At 45.6% G+C, this 24,813-nt stretch overlaps 2 protein-coding genes across 3 annotated transcripts; one reads left to right on the top strand and one right to left on the bottom strand.

Annotated features, from left to right (window-relative positions):
* Positions 1 to 1,003: 1,003 nt before the first annotated feature.
* On the bottom strand, positions 1,004 to 5,310 carry LOC110523376 (acylglycerol kinase, mitochondrial). Of its 2 annotated transcripts, XM_021602029.3 has the most exons (14): positions 4,819 to 5,310; positions 4,547 to 4,586; positions 4,361 to 4,440; positions 4,131 to 4,206; positions 3,902 to 4,027; positions 3,698 to 3,792; positions 3,471 to 3,540; positions 3,268 to 3,347; positions 3,056 to 3,113; positions 2,816 to 2,963; positions 2,421 to 2,518; positions 2,261 to 2,331; positions 2,059 to 2,143; positions 1,004 to 1,872 (listed from the first exon to the last, which is right to left on the bottom strand). In XM_021602029.3, the coding sequence occupies exons 1-14, from the start codon at positions 4,926 to 4,928 to the stop codon at positions 1,738 to 1,740; spliced, it is 1,272 nt and encodes a 423-aa protein (XP_021457704.1). In that variant the 5' UTR covers positions 4,929 to 5,310; the 3' UTR covers positions 1,004 to 1,737. The 2 variants fall into 2 exon arrangements, with proteins under 2 accessions (XP_021457704.1, XP_090087989.1); XM_090231863.1 differs by lacking the exons at positions 3,056 to 3,113; positions 3,268 to 3,347 and having other exon boundaries at positions 4,819 to 5,090.
* A 260-nt stretch (positions 5,311 to 5,570) lies between these two features.
* Positions 5,571 to 24,749, top strand: nup205 (nucleoporin 205). The gene is made up of 37 exons (XM_021601891.3): positions 5,571 to 5,992; positions 7,209 to 7,351; positions 8,401 to 8,572; positions 8,658 to 8,802; positions 8,943 to 9,102; positions 9,195 to 9,423; positions 9,559 to 9,899; positions 10,063 to 10,179; positions 10,413 to 10,550; positions 10,652 to 10,802; positions 11,011 to 11,213; positions 11,375 to 11,557; positions 11,713 to 11,763; positions 11,864 to 12,073; positions 12,298 to 12,535; positions 12,690 to 12,879; positions 13,039 to 13,241; positions 14,553 to 14,717; positions 14,879 to 15,118; positions 15,352 to 15,501; positions 15,630 to 15,701; positions 15,881 to 16,038; positions 16,137 to 16,217; positions 17,130 to 17,321; positions 17,631 to 17,937; positions 19,237 to 19,385; positions 19,522 to 19,713; positions 19,902 to 20,023; positions 21,383 to 21,648; positions 21,755 to 21,825; positions 21,981 to 22,109; positions 22,226 to 22,349; positions 22,783 to 22,949; positions 23,030 to 23,159; positions 23,728 to 23,856; positions 24,085 to 24,140; positions 24,458 to 24,749. The coding sequence occupies exons 1-37, from the start codon at positions 5,965 to 5,967 to the stop codon at positions 24,608 to 24,610; spliced, it is 5,955 nt and encodes a 1,984-aa protein (XP_021457566.3). The 5' UTR covers positions 5,571 to 5,964; the 3' UTR covers positions 24,611 to 24,749.
* The last annotated feature ends 64 nt before the right edge of the window (positions 24,750 to 24,813 follow it).

The following is a 24,813-nucleotide window of genomic DNA, read 5'->3' as shown; positions in this document are numbered from 1 at the left end:
CTTAAGCCATTGCTCAATGACTCATAAAATAGTGTTGATGAAGACTGCACACTGCTTCCATTGGGTTCGACTGGTCAGTAAGTGTCGGCAATAGTGGAAATGTTCATTGAGGTTTTACTAGGGACAGTTTTGTTATAAAGCCTAATTAGTGGGTCATCTTTTAGTGTTGAGGACAGGCACTCAATCAAGACCACGGGCTTATTTTAAGTGGAAAGAGGCATCTACTGTATCAACGTGTTAATAGTGATACTAGTGATATGATTAAATGTACAGTTCTTCACACCATGACGACTTAGCCCATTTTCTTTGCTCTATTTGTTTTGACCTATTCCACCTTGTGCCCTTCGGCACATCCTGGGCATGCTACCATTTGTTTTACAGGTGTATCATGTCTATGAAGTAGAGAGTGTACACGACACAAACGGAATTGTATCAAACGCTTTCTTTGTGGAATTTGTTCACAGACCTGTACCAGCATTGGCTAATTGGAATGTATTTGTACAGTATGTCACCGCACTGAATGTCAAAAGAAAGCATAATCTGTTGTACTTCCGCACTAATATGCAACAAGAGCGTTAACTTGCATAGCCTTGATCACAGCAACTGTAACGTAAACCTATACTCCCAACAACAGCCAACTACACAGCTATATCCAGAACCTGTGCTACTGTAAAACATGGACAGAGACTTCAGTGACGATAACCCCTTTAGTAACTTGATCGCATGAGCCCCTCGTTTCCAAGCCAGTACTTCCATTGTAAACACAAAACCATTTGTTTGTTTTCTCTGATGCTTGTTGGATTGTATTTGTGATAGTGTTGCCAATGGAGAGTGATTCTCATGCCAATGTATCTCATCTTATCATAGAGTACTGTACAATGTATCTCATCTTATCATAGAGTACTGTACAATGTATCTCATCATAGAGTACTGTACAATGCAGACAGTCTCTCTGCGCATCTCTAAAGTTTATTCCAATTGGTATTAAAAGGCAATAGAACACCATGGACATCATAACTGAATTATTTAATAGAGTTACACATGATGAGAGTATAAAGTAGTAAACTAGTCAGTTACACCAATACTCCTGCAGGGCAGACTTATACAGGCTGAGTTCAGAAATAGCAACAAAATGTTTGGTCCTTGTTACTGCATCATAGTCATCGTCCATAATTATGACCATAACCATTCCAACTTAACATTTCAATTTCAGTAACAATGAAATCTCACTGTAGACGGTTCCACATTGGTCCGGCTCTGTTTTATTGCTGTTTAGTGACAGTAAGGAGGCAAGTAGAGCAGACATACTCCCAGGTTGAGGTAGAAGTACAATACAGGGTCGTATTAGGGCATACCGTAGCAAAACATTTTACAACGGAAAACAAGCGTTTATTGGAAAAGTGAAGATAGACCCTCCCCGTTTCAGTCCGTTTGGTGCCAACTGAATATGACCCAGGGGTGTATTCATTACATCGATTCTGTTGCAAAACACAGTCTGTTGCAAAACCTTTTGCAACAGAAACCGTTTACTCCAAATGGAAAATATTTTGCAACGAAAACGAGAGTTTCTATTGGACAAATTCAGGTAGATTCCACCACATTTCATTCTGTTTGCTTCCGTTTGGTTCTTAAACGGTTTCCGTTGCAAGACGTAATGAATACACCCCAGGTGCTGGCCCTTTGATCCTCCTCCCTATTCCTCTGTCTGCTGCATGTGTTGTCATCACAGTGCTTCCCTCACTGGACCTGTGTGAGGAGCTGCTCTCTGCGCTCTGCGCTGCAGAAGAAGTGCAGTTTCCGTGGCAACAGCGTCACCTCCACTGACATGGCCTCGTACTCCTCATTGTCAATGTTGTAGAAGCCAGCGCCTTCCTGTGGGAGGGGATACAACAGTAGGGAGAGGTCAGAGGTCATGGAGCAGAAGTACGCACGCACACACACATAAACAAAAATAAATTTTACAAGAATACACTTAATTTGTTTAAGGGTTATAATGATCTAAACTACAAGACTGTAATGCATCTTGTCTATGACGTTTATAGGACTAAGACAGCTGACCTCGGGCAGATTGAGTTGACATGCACTGGCCTCCAGTTTCAGTGATTTTCTTGTGAATGCAGTTGCATCCTCCATTTTTTTCTCTCTGCAATGCAGAAAATGCATCAGCCTTGACACACATGCTACATGAATAACAATTTCTTTATTTTAGTCGGGTATTACATTGATAATGTGACAAAGTGTTATCTCCACAACTGCTCACCCAACAGTGATGAACTCTCCCACACTGAAGGAGTCTGGCTCCACACACACCAGCAGGGAGTCGTCTGTACGCTGAGGGGCAAACAAGGGAACACAGTTTTAACACCCCGAGTCTGTTGTAGTAGCTGCTATAGTGTAGTTATTTTTATTTTTTTACTGACTGTCTGGACAGGGTTTTTGTTCTGCGTGTGGATCGACAGCTCTAAAGTAGACAACATCCTCTCAGTCCATCTCTCTGGCTCCTCCGCTTTTGGAGGCTCTGCACAAACATTTTGTACTTTTTGTGTTGTATATCGTTTTTTTTTTTGTGGTGTTGTTTTCATTCCAACCACACCTGAACACTTTAAAAAAAATGTTTTATTATTTGTTTATATCTGTATTGTTGTCCATCACTTGTTTTTTTTTTGGTGCAAATAAATAATTAATAAACACAAAACCAATGTCATTCATGCTTTGTGAAACAGAAGATGCACAGGGACATTTAAAATGACGAAGTGTAGTGTTATTTCCAGACTGACAAACACAGAATAACACATCAACACACAGACAATGTTACCTGGAATAGGTGGGTACCAGTAATTTTTCAGTCTGTGGGCGATTCGGTACATTAGGTGGGGGCGCTGGGGCTTCTGTTCAGGCAGGTCAGGGGGGCGAAGCGTGGGTGCCAGGTAGGACACAGAGGCCTCACGAACCTGGGGCCACTCCTGGGGAGGGATGGGATAAGACAGCATGACACAAATGCATGGAGGAACAATTGAGGTCCATGGACACGGAATGAAAACAGTCCTGCTCTCACCCGTAATGTACTAAACCAATGAGCTGCTTTTGTCTTCAAGGGGCCAAGGTACCAATATCTAAGAGCGAAAACAACAGTATAAGATATTTATTTTTAAAAGGAGAAACAACTTTTCTATTACTATAATGTTTTGCACGTAAATGTTTCCATGACTTTACATGGGACTTGGGGAAAATAAGAATATGGAAACATAAGCTATGAAGGGATCTTACTTTTTGATGGTGGCAGCCACATCTCTGAAGGCCCCCCACCGTAGACCAATTAGGGCAAACACTGGCTGGTCTTTCTCTCCCTTGATACATAAACCCAGAAACCCAACACAATGTTCTTCTCTTCCTCTCCATGCAGTTACGGTTATTCAATGGCGATTAAATGTAATAAAGATCTTTAAAACGCCAGACCCTCCCGATCTCACCTTGATCTGCAGCACATCCAGGGGTACCGTTTCTCCTTGCAAGATGGACAGTGTCGCCGATGTGATGTGTCTGAAAACAAGAGGGGGATATGAATGACAAAATGATTGGAGGATATTTTAGATAAATCAAGGAGGAGATTATGCACAGTATACATTCTCAGTGAGAGATAGCATGTGTTTTGTTTGCACCTGAATGAGAGTGTGACATGTTTCAGTGGGATACTTACTTCACCTGATTGTCACTGAGGATGTGCAGACTCTCACTCAGGGAATTGTGGGAACCCAGAGGGATGAATCCTATGGGAGTTTTACTGAATGACTCCTATATTAGAGATATAAAACAGCACAGTAAGAGACACCTAAGCTGAGATGGTATTGCACAACATAAAGGAGCTTGTTACAGGTTAATACAATGATAATACACAACTTACTTGATCAGCCCTCCGCAGCAGACCAGTGATAACCTCTTGTAGAGTGCCATCCCCTCCAGCCACAATCAGCATGTCTGTTTGCTCCATCAGCTCCATCAATTTCTTCGCCTGGCCCTCATAGTCTGTCTGCAAGAGAGAAGACACATGGTATTACACTATGTATAACTGTAGACTATAAAGGCTAAGAAATGTACGGAAACAACAATTGCACAGGGAAAGAAAATGATACCTTTACTAGTGTCACCTCCACACCAGCCAGGTGTAATATAGGGGCAGCATTCTTCTCAAATAAAGTATTGGCTTTCCTATAACCAGAGGGAAGAGCAAGAGAACAGCAAGACATATTAGTCAAACACAAATTACAGTAGAAATGGAAAATGGCTGTGGTGCAATAAGCTGGACCTCTTGCTTATTATCTTTGTTTGACTTTAGGGAACGTGACTGTTATATCTTACTTACCCACTACAAGCTGCTGGGTTTAGGATGACAGTGGCTTTCCTCAGCTGCTCCTGTGGTGAAATCTGCTGACGTCCATATTCCTGCATTTGAGAATGGATTTTGGGGCATTCGAGTTGAATACAGTAAATGCAGGTGCATAATCCGTGAAAGCAGAAAAATGTAGCGACAGAATAATCAATGTCTCACCCTGGCCACCAGACAAGCTTCTTTTCGCAGCAGATTATCACTGTAAATAAATCAATAACAAATTATTGACGAAGAAAACAACTGATTACAAGACATCCTCATGTTACTCAATGTTGTTGGATTTCAATCATAGGAACCGTTCCGTAAGACCTTGATGGCTGATGATTTCTCAATAGCTACCAATTCGTGTTGCATGTGCTCAATGATATTCATGATGATCTGTACTTGATCTAACAACCATACCATTCAATCTGAAAGAAAACGCTACACACCAGTGTTTACCATACAACCAGTGTCCACCGTATGACAGGGCACACGCAGCGACTGTGGACTTCTTCCAATGATTCCGCAGAGTCCCAAACACCTTCACAACCCGAGCCATTATCTTATCGTCACTATCAAATTGTCATTTTTAAAACGCTTTTTGTCATCTGTGTAAGCATCACGAACACTGTCCTAAAATACATCCTAACACAGCAGTCATTTCTCCATCGCTGTCAAAACATTTCGTATGTTACACATGGGTGCAGCTGTCTTAATAGTCGTATGAAACAAAAACTCTTAGTATAAGAAGTTCCTCTTCATTTTGAGTTTCATTTTATGATTTTTTTTTCTTCTCCCGTCACATACCAGCATAAACATAAATGAGGAACTGTAGAAATTTTAATTGAGCATGGAACACAATTTACTAACTTCGGTGCTTAGTTTATTGAAGAAAAACTAAATTTCCCATACACCGCTGAGGTCTAAAGCAAAAAGAAGACATCGCCTGAAAAGAAAAAAAATATATATATATATAAATGTAATGTAAAAATATATGTATTTTGTGACTTTCCCCTTGCATTATTCAAATGTAAATAATCACATTATACACCGCATTGTATTTTTTACTCTGGCACTAAAGCCAAGGAGCGTCAGAGCCAAATCTCCAGAATTCTAGTTTAACCAGAGATATTTCCGAGGAGATGGAAAACTACAAATTTAATGTATTCCGCCCAATATGTACGCTGGCCATTTTGTCATCAGAGTGCCGCGCGGTAGTGCTCATTCCTTAAAAGAGTGAATGGGGGTCATTTGGGCACTGGCTGAAAAAAACACCATTAGCATACATTTCGTGAACAAGAAGTACAATATAACAAATATTTTCCAAGATGTGAGATAATTAACCTGTTCTCTGTAATATCGTACAGTTTGGAATCGTGACATTACGTACTTTCGAGGAAAATAGGAAGGTTTTTCGACTCATTCCCTGACTTCGAGAAGGGATTGCGTGACGATTAGCTTAGCACCTTTGTGACGCAGCATGACAACGTGAATGCGATTTGTCAACAGTCTGCTGGGTGGGGCGTTATATGTTCCCTCATTCCTTTCGCAATTTGATTCCTATCTCCACCTTTCTCTAATATCTTTGTTTTAACATGGCGGCGCAGATGGCGGTAAATTCAGGTATGGGCTTTATTTTTTCTGTTATTTCAAATAATAGATGAGTGAGAGGTTGCTTATGGTTATGTACCAACTAATCACAATACACGTTTGTTGACGAGGTATTTTAATTGTATAAAATACAGTCTGATTACATAACGGGGAATCTGTGTCAAGTTCAGGCAGTCAGGACAGGAGCGCTAATAGTTAGCTGACTGCTATGCCATGGTCACTGTAACGTTAATAACATGCGTGGGTATGTTTAATTTAAAATTCGATGAAACAACCAAATGCATTGACATGAAGCAAACGTCCTACCAGTTCAATACAGAGCTGATTAGCTAGTTGCCTATTGCTAGCTTCAAGAGGTCGCTCACCAGGAAACGAATGTAAAGGTATCACGTGCCAACGTATCACGTTAGTTAGTTAACGTTAGTTAGCTACTGTAGTTAACTACGTAAATAAAATGTAAAATGCCCACACACCGGTTAACTAGCTAACTTGCTCATAGTCTCAACAATGTGCGACTAAACTCTTGTTCACACTGCAGGCCCTAATGCTCACATCTGTTTTGGAATACTGTCTGTCCAAACAGCAAAGTTGCAAGTGACTAAATCAGATGTGTGTGTTCAGACAGCAGTCATTTGCTGAGATGGCTACTCTAGTTGGCATAGGAACGACGGGTGTGCGCATTGGTGTAGACTGATTGGTGGTGCACGTGTTTTCTATCACTCAGAAGTTAAGGTGACAACAATGCCTGCCATGGCCATTTCCCAGTGGTTTGGAATGTTAAAAATCATAATGTAAGAAACATTTTTGAAAGCCTCAAGGATAAGATCATACAACTTTCAAAACGAGGCCCTTTTGGCTAGCCACATATGTCAACTAGATAACTGCAACGATGAACTAACTTGTTAGCTACTGTAACGAGGGACGGTCTAAAATTATACTGTTACACTACCACAATGTCTTGTCACACTGTCGACAGAGTAGCTAGCAAGCAACCTCAAGAAGATATGCCCCAATAAGTTTAATGGCCATTAATCAGATTTTGTATTTGACTTCAAACCACCTACTTCCATGTTCTTTTCGGTTGTTCAGACTGCAGGATAAAAAGCAAATTGATTTGAGTCTCTTCAAACTGCCAATGTGAACAAGGCTTATGAAATGCTCTGAACACATTGTATAGGCTAGACACAAGACACTGACTGATTTGACTTTACTTGTGTCCCCCTATCAGGAGCCAGTCTGTGGGGGCCGCTGAAGGAGCTATGGGACACAGTGGAGGGTGCAGTGTGGAGGAGGCAACCAGAGAGCGTCCACCTCCTAGACCTTCAACTCAAGAAACACAAGCCCAATTTCCTCTCACTCTACAAGAACCCGGTGAGATGCTGTCAGAAGCTAGGTTTCCAACCAATTGGCAAGATTTTTATGCAAATATTCAAAAATCTGCATAAAAAGAGTATGCACATTTCCTCAACAAAGATCTGTTAGCATCAAATCCCTCTCTGCGGGGTCGGAAGAAAGCGGATGTTTTCAGGGATACAGTATTTTCAACTTAACTTTCGTTTCCCCTGAACCGGATGTGGGGATTCCGCTCAAACCTCTTTTTATGCTTGTTACATTACATTACCATCAAGTTGACATGTGGATAAAAGGCTGTGTGTAATGATGTAGTGCACATAAAAATAACTTTGGTTAAATTCCCATGTACCCAATAACAAAAACAACAAAAGTTTAATTGGTTTCCATCGCATTTTCAACTCTACTGATGGTTTTGATACAACGTATTTAGCATTATATAGAGAATTTGCCCACTCTGGTCTTGGCACATGCTCTCTAGCCAACAGCTTGCAAATACTGTGCGGGTATAGCCTACATGATGAGATTATTATGGACAAGAGAGCAAGATGATTTTTATTTGTCAAAAGGCAGCCAAGCGTCATTGATCATGTCACCAGAATAAGACCCTGGATATTTATTGGAAAGGAGCGTAAAGCGTATCACAGTGCACTTTCACCACCCTGTGATGCTCATCATAACTTATTTCATCTGTAGCCTAATAAACTGCATGCTTTCCCGAGTCGTAGTAGGAGGACCACAACATATCATCGCGTGACTCCAAATGTACTTCTCGCGTGATGGTTATTTATATCAATATTTTCTCATAATTGTTTCCACTGCCATTTTTCGCATAGTTAATTTTACTGACACCAAGATCCCACCTTGACTAGCGTATTTTTTTTTTTCGACATTTGGAAAGTTTACCAACAAATTTTCTGTTTCCATCAGGCCTGTTGTGACATTTACTCGCATAAAAGTTTGGATGGAAACGTGGTTACAGAGACGCCAATGAGTTTTACTCATCTGCAAGCCAAGCGGGGGTTGCTAAAGTTGATTTGCTTGATGTTTTCTCTTTTTGTGTTCTTTAGCCAAAGAGTGCAGAGCAGAGGGAGAAGGTGCGGAAAGCCAGCACAGAGGGCATTGCCATCCAGGGCCAGCAGGGGTCACGTCTCCTCCCTGAGCAGCTGCTTACAGAGGCCTTCATCTTGAGTGACCTCTTTGACATTGGAGAGCTGGCAGCCCTGGAGCTGCTGTTGGCAGGTAATATATACAGTGATGAGCACCTTACCAATGGAGATAAACACTGGCATGATGTTTGTTTCTAAATATGACTTATTTTTTTCAGGTGAGAACCAGCAGCCCCACTTTCCAGGTCTGAGTCGGGGGCTGGTTGCAGTGCTGCTGTACTGGGATGGAAAGCTCTGCGTGGCCAACTCCTTGCGCTCGCTCATCCAGTCCCGCCATGGCAAGACCTTCACCTTGGAATTAAGGTGCGATCTATTTCCCTGTCTACTTCCTACTTTAATATTGTTCAGACCCGTATTTCTTTGGTCTGTGCCTTGATGATTGAACAACAGATGACTATTTTCCTCTGCTCTCTGTTGACTTGGTCGTTTGTGTTCTGCCCTAGTGGGGAGCTGGTGGCCCTCACCACACGCTTCACAGATGAGCTGATGAGCCAGGGCCTGACGAGACGCCTACTGACGCTGGTGTCAGAGATCAATGTAACGCGGGAGTTTGAGCGCCTGCAGAAAGAGCGAGGCCTGGGCAATGAAAAACACAGGAAAGAGGTGAGGAAGCCCTTCTCAAAGGAATTGTGTCATGTACAGAAGAGGTTTGTCTTTCTTCCCTCACATGTTCACACATTGTCTTTCTCTGCCAGGTATCGGACCTCATCAAAGAGTGCCGACAGGCACTGGCAGATTGCCTGTTTGCATGGACCTGCCAATCACCTCTGGGTAAGGATGACACCCTGGCTCTTGTCGCCCACCTTGAGACGGTGACAGTGGAAGCTGATGGCTCATTGGACAGCGTGAATCTGGCTCTCGTCATGGCACTGCTGTACTGTCTGGACGTCAGCTTCCTGGAGCAAGGAACAGAAGATCGAGAAGGTTAGAATTGCCATGTATTCTGTTGCCGTGTTACCTGAACATGCTGCAACACAGAAATGTCAACCCTGAAATTGTGTAGACTACTTCTATGTAAATACTACACCAAAATGGTTTGTGTGTGTGTGTGTAAACCAGACCTCCTCCAGGCCCTGCCCCTGCTGACAGAGAAGCAGTACGTGTCTGCAGTACACAGTCGTCTGGTGGATGGGAGGCCCTGGAAGCTGCCTGGGCTGCAGGCTGTGTGTCGGCTGGCCTGGGCCCTGGCCCTGCATGCCCTCTCCCAGCTGCCCCAGGGCTCAGCCCTGGCAGAGTTTACAGAGGCAGATGAGGCACTGGCTGACCAGGCCCTGCTAGGAGGTGTCTTCCTCTTCATGACAGAGGGCATGCTGGGATGTGAGGGCTTCACTCATGATGAATTCTACACCCGCCGCCTCCATTCCCTCATCACTGACTTCCTGGCACTCATGCCCATGAAGGTTAGCAATGCCACCAGTTTTGCTTTGTGGCTGTGCATTGGTGTGTTTGAGTATGATAGGAATTTGAATATCGTGTAGTCCTCCATTTTTCAGGGTGAAGATATGTATTTCCTTTACGCAGAAGTGTGTATGTACAAGTTTCAAGGTGTGTGACGTCTTGCAGGTGAAGCAGCTGCGTAACCGTGCAGACGAGGATGCCAGACTGGTCCACATGTCTCTGCAGATGGGCAGTGAGCCTCCGTCCTCCCTGAGGAAAGATCTGGACCACCTCATGATCCTGGTCAGCCTTCATTACCTCACCCTAAACACTCACTGTCACTAGTGGTTACATGGGGCTTTCTTATTGCTATATGCTGTGAAAGTGACTAGTCGTTTGCTAGCAATTTACATTGCAACATGACGCACTGGAGAGAAGGAGGGGGGGGGGGGTAAAGAACAGCAAACATGACCGTTGCTTTCACAGAGTAGCATTGGCTAAGCTTATTTGTCTGACTTCTTTCTGTGTGTTTGTAGATCGGAGAGTTCTATAGCAAGGACCCGTTTGGGCTGGAGCTGGCTCTGGAGTTCTGGTGCCACACTGAGTCCCTCCAGCACACCTCCCTCCAGGGCTCCTACCTGGGCATGGCCATGCAGAGGCCCCCACACAAACAGGTATGATCACCTTCCACATCCCCCTTCCTCCCTAGATTAAAAAGTAAGATAATTTATTCTCCAATGGGACCTTTTATAACAGCTTGTGTGCTGTGCCACAGGTGGTGCTGTCTAAATTTGTGCGTCAGATGGGGGACCTGCTGCCCCCCACCCTGTACATCCCTTACCTGCGCATGCTGAAGGGCCTGGCCAACGGCCCCCAGTGTGCCCACTACTGCTTCAGCCTGCTAAAGACCAACGGGGCCCCACACGGTAACTAAACACTCTCGCCTTCAAGGCCCTGTAGGAATCTGTAAAGATACAAAGCAATTGTCTAATGTTCTCACTAATGGAGTTCCGCAGGGCTTGGTACTAGGTCCTTTCTTGTTCACTAGATAAAGATAAATGCAGCCTTCATTCACTGATTTTTTTTTTTTTTAAGGACACCACCAGATAATACATTGGGCTCTTGTTTGTTTAGGGGATAACATGCAGGTGACCGGCAGCCCTGTGTCCTGGGAGCACTTCTTCCACTCCCTCATGCTGTACCATGAGAACCTGTGCAGAGACCTGCCTAATGCTGATGCCACACACTATCGCCTCCCGCCAATAAGGGGCATCACACAGAGGGAGCTGGACGGACTGACCTCTTTCCTGCAGCTGCTCTGCACCATCATTACCTGGGTATGAAGTGGTTTTCTGAAGACTGATCTGAACAGACAATGAACACATAAAGCATGTTAAAAAAAACGTGGGTCACACAGTCACAAGCAGGGATTGAAATGAAGCTATCTTAAGTCTTTAATTTGCCAAGGTGATATCTCATTTGACACTGTGTTTTTCAGAGTGAGAATGCCCGCCTGGCCTTGTGTGAGCACCCCCAGTGGACCCCGGCTGTGGTGATGCTGGGGCTGCTGCAGTGCAGTGTGCAGCCGGTCCTCAAGGGGGAGCTCCTGCTCTGCCTGGCTGCCTTTGGCAAGTCTCCGGAGATAGCTGCCTCCCTCTGGCAGTCACTGGAATACACTCAGGTAAGTCCGGTGTATAGTGAGGAGGAATGAAAATCTGTAAAAACACATGTCTCGTGCATAAGTATTGATAGTGCATCTGAGGTGTTGGTATTGTCTGACCTGCCAGGATTGCTTACAAAGTGCCAAACGCTCATGTTCTGGTCATTTCTATCCAGATTCTTCAGACAGTGCGGGCCCCTGGACAGAAACAAGCTGCTGGGATTGAGGTGAGATTTTGCCTGCGTACATTGTTTGTGTGTGGCACTGCGTACGTTACTTGCTTGTACACATGTATCTGTTTGTAACCTTTCTCCTTGTCCCTCTCAGGTGGAGCTGAATGAGATTGAGTCGAGCTGTGAGGAGTATCCTCTGACCAGAGCATTCTGTCAGCTCATCAGCACATTGGTCGAGAGCGCCCTGCCCGTCAACCTGGGGGCGGGGCTCCGTGCGCCAGGATTCCAGCCCTACCTGACCTTCCTGCGTGACGCCGTTTTCCTTCCCTTCCCCACCAGAGCCTATCGCCGTGCTGCTGAGAAGGTACGGGAATCTCTCCACAGTTGAGGTCCCTTGTTGGTGACATTAGATGGGAACTGCGTAAGACCGGTTTCTGTGGTTGAGGATCACATTTAGCTAGTGAAATTCATCACAACCCATGTCAGCACTTGCTGACATGGCATAGAAGTGTGTTTTGCTACTAATACTTACTTCAGGTTTGTCTCACTCTCCACCCCCTCTCTCCCACCACATATGCCCTCTATCAGTGGGAGGTAGCGGATGCTGTTCTGGAGGTGTTCCACAAGCTGCTGAGGGACTACGAGCCCCAGCCCTCAGACTTTGTCCAGGAAACAGTGGAGCTCCAGGGGGAGCAGGTGCTGGCCCACAAGCCCCCCGGCCACAGCCTCATGTTCCACCTGCTAAACGACTCGCCCACCCTCACCCTCTGCCTCAGCCTGCTGGAGGAGGGCGTGCGTCAGCTAGACACCTACTCCCTCTTCCCTGGTCAGTACACACACACACCTGTTAGAACTGTTTTTCTTTTTGTTTTTACACTGTTGACTTCCCTGTTAGCATTGTACCAGGAGGGGGACATCTCTAGATTACATTTCTTTACATCCACTCATCACTATTGGTTCTGTGACTGTCCGACTTGCAGGTAAAAAGCAGCTGGAGTCTGCGGTGTTGCACTGCCTGTGTCTTCTGGACCTGGCCCTGCAGAAAGAGGTGGTGTTCATGGACCTGCTGAGGGAGAGCCAGGCCTCCCTCATCGTCTCCCCCCTGGAGCAGCTCCTGCAGGGCGTCAGCGCCCAGAGCCGCCGGGCTGACCACATTGTCAACATCGCCAGGTACTGGAACACTTATCTCACTAGGGACTACACACGAGAAGACTTTGTGCTAAATCTGGGACATATGCAGAAATGTTGACTTTGAAGTTGAAGTACATTGTCCCTGTCAAATGAAAACAATAGTTGAATTCCCTCTCTCTCTCTCTTGTCCCTGGCAAGGTACCTGTACCACAGCAGTTCCAACCCGGAGGCGGCCTTCCAGAGTGCCAAGATCCTGCAGAGGATCGCCCGCTACCCCAACATCCAGAACAGACTGGTGGGAGACTTCACACACGACCAGACTGTGAGTGACAAGCTGATGGCTGGCTTTGTGGAGTGTCTGGACAACGAGGGGGCTGAGGAGGGACTAGAGAAAGGAGACGGTGAGTCACACTCTCCTTCTATCAACAATGTTTATCTCTGAGTGTGAAAGTTGTCCAACCTGCCCATCAAAGACCGACTGCCCCTGAAAAGCACCTTCTCGTTTTAAAAACAGCCTTTGTTGCATCGATACGAGTCCGAAACATTCATTCTAATGTTAATTGACTACACTGTGTAAGTAGGATAATTTTGGTCATTAAGTCAGTCTGGTCCAAAACTTAAGATTTGTGAGATGATTATAGGAATAAATTGTATATCACAGAACGAAGGGTGCCGTAACAGTTTTCCTTGGGTTTATTTCAATCCTGCCCACAACTGGCAGCACCCAAGTAATCATCAATTTGGAGCCCAGCTGCACATGACTCAATCGTAATGCCTATTGGCTACTTGGTTTGACATTCGACATCCCTATGGGGATAGTTAGGGACCATCAGTAAATTACACCATTTACATGGGACAATATATTTCAATATAAGTCCATAGCTCCAAATTTCAATGACTAAACCTCAAACTATAGAAATGATAGAAATTCATATACAAATATTGAAAGCATTTTATGTGACAACCGAAAGATGCAGCATGAAAATATTGTTCCATTTACATTGTGTAATTTATTGCCTGGCCCCAGTGATAGGCTATCCAATGCCAATTTTGCCACGGTTGCACAATAGCTAATTGGTGAAAGAAGTTGGCTAGCCTAGACGACTTCAAGACACGACTTAGTCTAACCAGGTCACCTAGAAGGGTGAGTGACTAAAGGCGTCCCCATCCGAAACAGTATTGAACAGTATGTCTTATGACATTTTGGTCTTCGGTAAGGGTTTTTTCGGCTGTTCGTGCACAATTTTTTCTTTTTTTTCTTGAGACAAGCTGAAGTTTGGTAGCCGAAGTCTGCGCCCCTTTGTCGGTGATTGGTCAACCGCAGGGATTCTTCAATGAAGCGCTTGTTGTCATTCAACAAGCGATTAATGGTCTTCATGCGCAATTTTACATCTAATTTTTACGGACTATTTTGAGGAAGTGTATACTGGCTACGGCGTCTCTAGATGGACAAACCGTACTATTGTACGAGTATGTGCGCACACTCGTTCGGTTTAGCTGGGCGCCAGCCAAACCGAAGAACGTGGAAGACTTAACTGTGTACTGTTTTGGCAGAGGGAATTTATAAACGCTTGTCATGTGCGAATATGACAACATTTGGCTTCAGTCATGGCCGCTGCATTTCTTAACGACCAAGCCCATTCAGTCACTTTGCTCAGCACATCCGTTCAGTCACTCCAATTCACCACCTCTCCTCTCTCTCTGCCCCCCAGACTCTGAGCCAGCGAAGAAGGAAGCGAGGATCCGCCACGAGACCCAGATCCACATCCTGAACCTGCTGATCACCTCCCTGGAACTGAAGACCCCCAACCTGGCTCTCTACCTGCTGGGCTACGAGGTCAAGAAGCCCATCAACTCCACCAACCTGCAGGACGCAGGTCGGTAGAAAAAAAGTTTTTGCAACGAAAAAAATAAAAATTGAAACTAGAGTTTGTTCAGGTAGTCCCTCATCGTTTCAGTTTATTTTCTTCTGTTTGGTACGACCCCGGCTTTCATGACTCCACCAGCTTACCGTTGTGAAATCTTCTCTGTGTATCAGGTGTGCTGGGGTGCCCACGGAGCTGCCTGCATGCCATCCTGAGTCTGCTGCAGAGAGGCAGTGAGAGACGCTCGGGACCCGTGCTCACCAGCCAGGCCCCACACCTGGCTGAGCTCTGTTACCAGGTGATCTACCAGCTGTGTGTGTGCTCGGACACGTCAGGACCCACCATGCGCTACCTGAGGACCAGCCAGGACTTCCTGTTCACCCACCTGCAGCACCTGCCCTTCATCCTGCCAGGTGAGCTCCTCACTGGCATCTCAATACACTTCCTATCCTGGTCTCCTCTCCTTCATCTGCACTGAATCTGAAAAACAGGATAGGTGGAAGTATTACGGCAGATGCCAACCAGGGCATTTGTACACCTACAAAGACTCAGTCATCCTTCTTAACTGAGCCGACAGAGAGGAAGGCGACTACTCGGGGTGTCACACTCTTCTCTCTAACCTGTGTCCCTTCCTCTACCCTCCCAGGTGATGAGATCTCCGCCCTGTCCCAGATGTCCTGGCTCATGAAGACAGCGGCCATCGAACTCCGAGTAACATCACTCAACCGCCAGCGCTCACACACCCAGCGCCTCCTCAACCTGCTGCTGGATGACCAGCCTCGCACTCAGCACGCAGGTAACCACTACGACACACACACACACTGTAGAACTTGCATTCTTTGGGATGAGTTGTTGTTCATTGATGTAAATGGGATATGAGTGGAAAAGCAGAAGGCATGACAGTTGATCTGTTTCTTTAATCAGCGGATGGGGAGACCGGCATGGAGGAGAGCAGATCTGTCAGTGGATTCCTGCACTTTGACACCGTCTCCAAAGGTTAGTTCTAGTTCTTCACACCAACGTATCCGACTGTGAACCATATACAATCTGTCACTATAGGCCCTTTTGTATTGTGTTGTAAGTTGCGGAAGTCAAGAGCTGGTCTTGTTTAGCTGGTTGTACCGTATCATTTTATGACGTACTCATCCGCTGTCCATGTGTGATGACATCATCAGTGCGTAGGAAGCTCCTCAGCGTGTTGGATGCCATTAACTTCAGCCAGGATGTGCCAGAGCTGCTGCAGCTGGACTTTTTTGAGCGCACTCAGATCGAGCAGGTCATCGCCAACTGCGAGCACGTCAACGAGCACGGACACACCGTCTGCAACGTCAAGGTGGGCCTGGCTTTCAGTTTGCGTATGTAAACACAACCTTGTTTTCAATGCATTTTTGTTACTATGTCATTTTTCTAATGATGTCGTCATCTCCACAGTTACTCCATCGAGTCCTGGTAGCGGAGGTCAACGCCCTTCAGGGGATGGCAGCCATTGGACAGAGGCCACTGTTGATGGAGGTGAGTGCTGGCAGTATGATTTAGAGCAGGGAATTTTGAACTGGGGTCCGCGGTACTGCAGTGGGTCTGTGTTCTTTAGTTATTTTTAAAAAAATATTTAGGATTTTTTTTCTGAAAATGAATAATTTGATGAATATCACAAGCTGCAGCAGAATATTATCGTGGATACTATTTTTGTCGCTGTGTCTACTATGAAGGAAGTCTGAGGTAGTTTCACGAGCCAATGCTAACTATCGTTAGCACAATCAATCAAATTGATTTATAAAGCCCTTTTCTCACCAACAGAAACCTAGCCTAAAACACCAAAGAGCAAGCAATGCAGATGTAGAAGCACAGTGGCTGGGGAGGTGGGAAGGACAATAAAGAGAACTAAAAAATACAATTTAAAAAACGATAGTCTATTGATTTTGATATGTTTGAGCAGAGGAACACAGGATTAGCCATGGCAAAATGCATAGGCTTTCAGGAAATTAGCTTTAAAAATGCTACATTTTCTCTCGGTTCAATGGAAAAATGTATAACATTGCAGAAAATTGGTTTAACAACAGCAACATTTTCTCTATGCCTCCAAGATACCTTCCTAGCTAATATACTATGTTAGTTTACACTTCCAATCATTGGTGGGGTGGTCAAAATAATGAAACAAATCTATTCATTTGAAAAATTTGACTAATACTATTTGCTATTATTCACAATGATAAAATGTGATATTACATTTTTGCTAACATATGGTGGGTCACTGGACATGAAAGGTTAAAACCCCTTATTCAGAGTATAGTAGTATGGTCTTTTCCTTGCAAAATGATGCTCAGGAGACTGTTCAGGAGTGTGAAGTGTTACAGAACATTAAAGAAACATTCTGACTGTTTCACCTAACTGAACAAACCCTTGATTTGTGCGCACACTCCCCAGGAGGTGAACTCCATCCTGCAGCAGGTGGTGGAGCGGAATCGTGTGCGTCGGAGCCTGAGTGCCAAGCGCCATGCGCTGCAGTCGTGGAGAGGTCTGGTGGAGACCCTGCTCACCGCCTGCCCTGCAGACCTCATCCCTGCAGACGACAGACAGATCATAATCAGGGACCTGCTGCTGGACCTGCACGACAAGGTGTGTGTTTGTGGACGTGTTTAACTATACTTGTGGGGACCAGAAGAATAGTGAACGTACAAAATTTGACCAACTGGGGACATAGAGGGTTTAGGGTTAGAATTAGGTTTATGGTTAGGAGCTAGTGTTAAGGTTAGGTCTTTGGGTTAGGTTTATGGTTAGGGGAGATAAGATTTTGAATGGGACTGAATTGTGTCCCCACAAGGTTAGTTATACAAGACTGTGTGTGTGTGTGGGAGAGATTGTGTATGTGTTTGAGTGTGTGTATGACAACTCTGTGAAATGGTCTAATGGTCCTGTCTCTACCAGGTGTTGTCAGAAGACTCCGCAGGAGAGCTGATGCCCATAGTAGCCGGGGCTGTGTTCACCCTCACCGCCCACCTCAGCCAATCGGTGCTGTCGGAGCAGCAGCAGGGGGCGGGGCTGGAGGGAGGCTCGTCGTCGGGCTTCGCCTCCATCGCTAACTCTGCTCTGCACCTGATCCTGAGGAAGCTGCTTGACTTCATCCTCTGTACGGGTGGTGGATTCCAGCGTCTGCGTGCACACCTGTACGGCGCTCTGCTCTACTATCTGCAGATTGCCCAGAAACCTGAGGAGCCAGATACACTGCAGCAAGGTATTGTTGAGCTACATTATTGCTGGGAAGACGCAAAAAAACTTGGGAGAATTATGGACGCAACTTTAGGACGCTATGTAGTAGTGTGTATTTTCTCTGGTCATTGTTTGCAAACCTTAGTTTAGTTTATTTGACCATTTTTTAAAAACAAGCACACAACTGTAAAAAGACTTTCATGTAGATGAGTAGAATCATTGACGATTAAACACAGTAAAGTCTAGGAATTTACATTGTGGTTGTCTTGTGGCAGGTAGCCTAGTGGTTAGAGCATTGGGCCAGTTACCGAAAGGTCGCTGGTTCAAATCCCTGACCCAACAAGGTGAAAAATCTGTTTGCCCTTAAGCAAGGAACTTAACTTAGCTCCTGTAAGTCTCTCTTGATAAGAGCGTCTGCTAAATGGCTAAAATGTCAATGTGACAAGATGGCTTGGCAACACAGTTGTACATCGTATGGCATCGAAGGGAGATATAGATAGATATCTCAAAATCAAATAAATACCTCAAATTTTTATTATTGAGGTTATATCGAAGGGGACATAATATGATCATACAGTTTCTAAAGTAGCAATCTGTTTCATGTTATTTATCACCGGATTTACTTAACAAAAGGCACATCTCAGTAGGTGGTTCAGGTAAATCATGACATGGCACAAGTGGGCCTTCCCTCTTTTGTTTTCTATTCCTCCTCTATTGTTCCTCAATCAACGGGGGAGGCCAATGACATCACGACTTCCTTCTTTTTAAAGCTGCCTAGAGAGGCTATTGTTTTTATTGGCAGAGGCAGCTCATTCCATTCGGAGGCTCCAGTATACAAGAATGTACCTTTCCCAGCATTACTCCTGACCCTGTATAAGCAGACATTAGCAACACCTGATCTGGTGTTGTGGTTGTGTGCATCTCTAACATGGGGAAAGTAATCAGTCAGATATCTGGGCGCAGAATCATAAATAATCCTGGACACCCTAGCCTCAACAGGCAGCCTGTTGAGTTCCTGAAAGCAGCACCTGCCTATGTGAGTACGTGGACTCGCCTTCAATACTACCCTGATCAGCTTATTCTGGGCTATCTGGAGCTCCCCCTTCAGAAGCTTAGATAAGCCCCCAACACATACAACTACTAGCGTAGTCAAAATGACATTGAATGAGGGCAGTGGCTAGCATTCTCATGGACACAGTGAACCATTTACCTCACACTTATAAAAGCAAGAAGATTGACCTGTGTGGTTAATGCGGGAAGAGATTTCAGACCCCAAACAAACTAAAGATGCATATCTTTGTCATCTTTCCCTCCCTCTCTCCAGCGGGGAAGTCTATGTGGGAGCGTCTGACTGCTCCTGAGGATGGTTTCTCCAAGCTGCAGAGGGAGAACCTGGCCATCATCGAGAGCTACGGCACAGCCCTCATGGAGGTGGTGTGCAGGGACGCTTGCGACGGCCATGAGATCGGCAGGGTATGAAATCCGACACACACACACACACACACACACACACACACACTCATTAACAATCAATCCGATATGCAATACTGTATTTTGAACTCCAGCCTGCCTGTCTGACTTCCTCTCCCTCTGCTTCTCTCTTTGTCAGATGCTTGCCCTGGCCGTGCTGGACCGGATCCTGTCCATAGACCGTCAGAGCCAGTGGCTGCTGTACGTGTGTAACAGTGGTTACCTGCGTGTGTTGGTAGAGAGCCTGAGGCAAGACGATACAGCCCTGCAGACCCTGCTCAGCCCCCAGCCCCCGCTGCTCAAACCTCTCTACATCTACGAGAGCAAGATGGTGAGAAAGGGAAGGGAGCGCACAAACACTAACCTTAAAGGTTACAGCACTCACTGCTCCAAAACTTTTACATCTACGTGTGAGATAGAAAGGGTTTATATTCATACACTCACCCACCCTCAAAAGGGAGTGTGTACACACACACACACACACACTAAATTACCCACTGTTCTTTGTTTGTCTGTTAGGCCCTGTTGACGCGAGTGGCTAAGACAGGCCAGGGGGCCGTGGAGCTGCTGCGCTGTGGTCTGGTGTCTCAGCTGGTGGAGTGTCAGGTGTTTGACATGGTGCCTGACAGTGACTCACACAGGTAAGGAGGGGATGAAGAAGTAGAGAGTGAGACTGCTGGAAAGAGGGATAGAGAGAGTGAGGTTGTTCTTTGTGGTCACTCCCAAAGTAATTTTTTCCTTAGCCATCACATACATTGCATTCTGAAAGTATTCAGACCCCTTTACTTTTTCAAGGTTGTGTTACATTACAGCCTTATTCTAAAATGTATTTTAAAAAAAAATCTCAATCTACACACAATACCCCATAATGACAAAGCAAAAACTGGATTTTAGAAATGTTTGCAAATGTATAAGAAACTTATATCACATTTACATAAGACGCTACAAGCTTGGCACACCTGTATTTGGGAAATTTCTCCAATTCTTCACTGTAGATCCTCTCAAGCTCTGTTCAGTTGGATGAGGAGCGTCACTTCACAGCTATTTTCAGGCCTCTCCAGAGCTCTTCGACCGGGTTTAAGTCCGGGCTCTGGCTGGGCCACTCAAGGACATCCAGAGACTTGTCCCGAAACCACTCCTGCGTTGTCTTGGCTGTGTGCCTAGGGTCGTTGTCCTGTTGGAAGGTGAACCTTCAACCCAGTCTGGGGTCCTGAGCTCTCTGGAGCGGGTTTTTTATCACAGATCTCTCTGTACTTTGCTCCCATTCATCTTTGTCTTGATCCTGACTAGTCTCCCAGTCTCTGCTGCTGAAAAACACCCCAACAGCATGATGCTGCCACCACCATGCTTCTTCGTATGGATGGTGCCAGGTTTCCTCCAGACGTGACGCTTGGCATTCAGGCCAAAGAGTTCAATCTTGGTTTCATCAGACCAGAGAATCTTGTTTCTCATAGTCTGAGAGTCCTTCTTTAGGTGCAGACATTTTTTGCTGCCCTTCCCCAGATCTGTGCCCCGACACAATCCTGTCTCGGAGCTCTACGGACAATTCCTTCAACCTCATGGCTTGGTTTTTGCTCTGACATCCATTGTCAACTATGGGACCTTTTATATAGGCAGTTGTGTGCCTTTCCAAATTATGTCCAATCAATTGAATTGACCAGAGGTGGACTCCATTCAAGTTGGAGAAACATCTGAAAGATGATCAATGGAAACAGGATGCACCTGAGCTCAATTTTGAATCTCATAGCAAATACTTATGTTAAATAAGATATTTCAGTTTTTTTTTAAATATAAATTTGCAAACGTTTCTAAACAGTTTTTGCTTTGTTATTATTGGGTATTAGATTGATTTAAAATGTATAAGTCTAATGTAACAAAGTAAAAAAAAGGGAAGAGGTCTGACTACATTCCGAATGCTCTGTGTGTATCCTTATTGATTTAACTGAATCGTGGTATAAATCTGAGTTGTCATATTTTACCCGTTCCCTGTGTGTCTCTAGGGTGTTTGGTCAGAGGGACCCTTCAGGGTTCATCCCCAGCCCTCTGGACCGCTACAGACAGATCCTACTGCCTGCTCTCAGGTTGTTCCAGGTCATCCTCACGTCCACCACCACACACCACCAGCAGGGGGCAACACAGGTCCTCCAGTGGCTGATCGTCCATGCCGACACCATCCAGGGGCTGCTGCGCTGTCAGGAGCTCAGTATGGGAGCGCTGCAGGAACTCTCCCTGCTCACAGGCATCATCAGCAAGACTGCCCTGCCAGGTACACCCATCCACACCAGGGACAGTCACAACACCTAGCTGGGGCACACCCGTGTTCGGGACTAATGTGATATTATGGTGCCGGTTTTGTGATTGTGTGTGTGTAGGAGCTCTTGAGGGACAGGACGTGAACAGTGCAGCTCTGCCGGAGTTCCAGGGTCACATCAGCAGATTTCAGGTAGATACTGGCACGATACTAACACCCTGCCTCACGCTCCTGTGTCTCTTTTCAGGACCTTCAGTCACAGTGTCAGTAGCTAGACATTTAGTCCTGATAGGTTACTCAATCCAATCAGGTATTCTGTGATGTGTAACAACATGCCTCTCCCCTAGCGTCAGTGTCTGTCTCTGCTGGGCCGTCTGGCGGGAAGCGAGAGGGAGCGACTCCTGAAGCAGGCAGAGATTGCAGCCCCGGGGGACCCTGCCGAGCGACGGGAGGAGATGGAGGTGGCCATGCAACAGGTACGATAGAGGAATGGTAAAAAGAAAATCAATGTAGCCCGTTTCCGGATCTGTTTGTTTCGTCTTTCCAACTCCTATTGTAACAATGACAGTGTTTTTATTGTTGTTGTCCCCAGGTGTGTGCTAACATCATGGAGTACTGCCAGACCCTGCTACTGCAGAGCTCAGCCCAGGCCCAGTTCAGCATCTGTCTCTTCAGCCCCTCGGTCAACGAACCAGCCAGCCGAGACGGCCACACAGGTTAGACTCTCTTCCGCTACGCTGCGTGTCCTAATAATTTGGTGGCTAGTTATATTTGTCCTATTTCATTGGAATTGTTTTTTTTTTTGCTTATCCCAACCTTCCCTCTTGAGACACCTACAGCCAGAGTATGTGTGTGGGATAGAAATCCTAACCTGCTTCACACCTATCTGTTCCTGGAGAGCTACCCTCCTGTAGGTTTTTGTTCCAATCTCAGTTGTAACTAACCTGATTCCGTTTTATAAACCAGCCAATGATACAAATCAGGCGCACTAGATGATGGTTGGAGTGACAACCTACAGGATGGTAGTGCTCCAGGAACAGGGTTGGAGAGCCTTGACTTACACATTGCGCGCGCACACACACCCACCCACATGTTCCTCTCAATCTCCCCGTCTGTGAATGACTAAAATCCTCTCCTGCCCTGCCTCAGACCTGGCCCTGCCATCAGCCCTGTACTCTCGTGTGCCCAGCCTGGGTCTGGTTCTCTTCCTGCTGAAGAACAGCGCTGCGGACTTCTTCCGCTTCCACCAGAGCCATAGACAAGCCCTGGGCAAGCTGCAGAGCCTGGAGCAGCTGCCCCCAGAAGAGCTCAAGGAGGTAACACACACACTCGACCTCTTGACAAGGTGATGTATAAAGTGCCTCAGCCCTAACCCATCTCTCTGTCCTGTGTGTAGCTGTGTGCGGCCCTGGTGTCTGGTACTGGTGGAGTAGAGAAGATCTCCTCTGTTCAGCGGAGCCTCTTGGCCAAGAGACGCCTGGTCCAGCTCATCAACAACAGAGCAAAGCTGCTGGCCCTCTGCTCCTGTATCCTACTATATTAAATTGAACCAGACCAGATTAAACCAGATTTTAGCCAGATTAAATTACACTTAGCTACCCCCAGACCAGACTGCTGTGCAGGAGTTAGGTAAAGGGACTGAGCTAATGGTTTATGGTTAATCTCAGGGTGGTTTTGATTTAGAGACAGGGGTGTCGAACAAGCCCATTCAATCTGGCCCGCGGGTGGTTTGAGTTAAACAAAAAAATATATGAATTAATTTATATATTTTTGTGGGAAAATGATCTAAATTGTAATGCCTAAAACCAAATGGAAACTGTAGAAGTGCTAATGGACCTAGATTTCTAGTCTTTTCACAAGCTAGATAGTCAGTCAGAAAGCATCACATTCCAAAAGTGAGGGATAGACCATTTTTAATTTTTTTTTTAACTGTGGCCCTCCCGACCTCTGTGAAGACCGGATGTGACCCGTGGTAGAAAAATGTTTGATGCAATTCCCTGAGCTGTAGCTGCATTCATGTAAATGGAACATTTCTTTGAAAATGCCATCATAAGTGGTGAGCATGAGAAATGCCTTGACCTAACCACACCTCAGATGTGATTGAGACCTGCCTGTTTGTGATGTGGCGCCACCTGGAGTACTACCTGTTGTACTGCACCCCCACTGACCCCAAAGACTCCCTAATGCCTGGCGCCAGCGCCTACAGATCACGCTTGACTGACGGTGAAGCTCTAAACTGGCTCAATTAACCCTCTGAGGTGGATTGAGATTGGTCCCCTAGGGATAGCAGACATGTTTGGATTATTTTGGGGGGGGATTATTATTTATTTTTTTACCTCCCAAAATCTGAACCTTCTTTCATCTATATCATGACAAATGATGGGTAGCCTTTTTCCTGGTTGTGTTGATCACATCCCTTCTTACGGGTGTTGCTTCTCCTGTGTTCCCCAGACTCGTTTGGACGTGCCCTGGGCCTGTCCCGAGTCAGCCAGCAAGACCTGGAACAGGTGAGTTACTTTATCTGGACTATGCTAACAGTGGGGGAGAAACATGTTTGTAAATAATCTGTACGTATGCCCCTTGAAACGTTGCGGTCCTCCAACTGTGCCATAAAGGGCGGAGCGTGACAGGGCCTATGTCTACACCGAGTACCTAGAACAATGGGTGATTGAGAGCACTGATTTTAGGAAAAATATGTACAGGTGACGATGCATGTATAGGAATTAGTGAGTGTGTTTTCAGCTTGAGTGGCAGACACTTTTGCAAGTCTCTCGTGAGTTAGTTCCCAATAAGACTGACTCCTCTCCTCTGTCGTCATCTCCAGCTGCAGAGTGACATGGGGGCAGGCTTCGGAGAGGCTCTACAGAGGAAGTTGCTGGAGGTGGAGGGGCTATACAGCCAGGTCCGCTCCCGATACACCTTCATCCAGGCCCTGGTACGCAGGATCCGAGGCCTGCTCCGCCAGCCCAAGAGCTGAGACACTCAACGGCCCATACATACAACAGACCTTTACAAAAACACACAAATGTTAAATGAAAGATTTTTTTGGCTTGATCATAGCTTTTGGTGATATGGATTTTTTTTTCTATTGTGAAATTAAAATACTTTTCTAAAATGTAATGATTTACCAACTAATTATTGGTGTGTTTCCTCTTTTGTAATGGGACTCATGATCAGAGA

This window comes from Oncorhynchus mykiss, chromosome 1 (assembly GCF_057628025.1).
Source record: "Oncorhynchus mykiss isolate SJ-2025 chromosome 1, ASM5762802v1, whole genome shotgun sequence".
In the NCBI taxonomy this organism is placed as follows: Eukaryota; Metazoa; Chordata; class Actinopteri; order Salmoniformes; family Salmonidae; genus Oncorhynchus; species Oncorhynchus mykiss.
The sequence above is the reverse complement of the archived record's forward strand: the minus strand, read 5'-3'. Positions and strand labels throughout refer to the sequence as shown.

Excerpts from the sequence above, each read along its gene's own strand:
- LOC110523376 (XM_021602029.3), bottom strand. The coding sequence starts at position 4,928 with ATGGCTCGGGTTGTGAAGGTGTTTGGGACTCTGCGGAATCATTGGAAG. Across the intron at positions 4,587-4,818 it reads TGGTTGTATGGTAAACACTG|TGATAATCTGCTGCGAAAAG; the intron begins GTGTGTAGCGTT and ends ATTTATTTACAG. Across the intron at positions 2,519-2,815 it reads CTGGTACCCACCTATTCCAG|AGCCTCCAAAAGCGGAGGAG; the intron begins GTAACATTGTCT and ends ATGTTTGTGCAG.
- nup205 (XM_021601891.3), top strand. The coding sequence starts at position 5,965 with ATGGCGGCGCAGATGGCGGTAAATTCAG. Across the intron at positions 9,424-9,558 it reads AGGAACAGAAGATCGAGAAG|ACCTCCTCCAGGCCCTGCCC; the intron begins GTTAGAATTGCC and ends TGTGTAAACCAG. Across the intron at positions 12,074-12,297 it reads ATCGCCGTGCTGCTGAGAAG|TGGGAGGTAGCGGATGCTGT; the intron begins GTACGGGAATCT and ends GCCCTCTATCAG.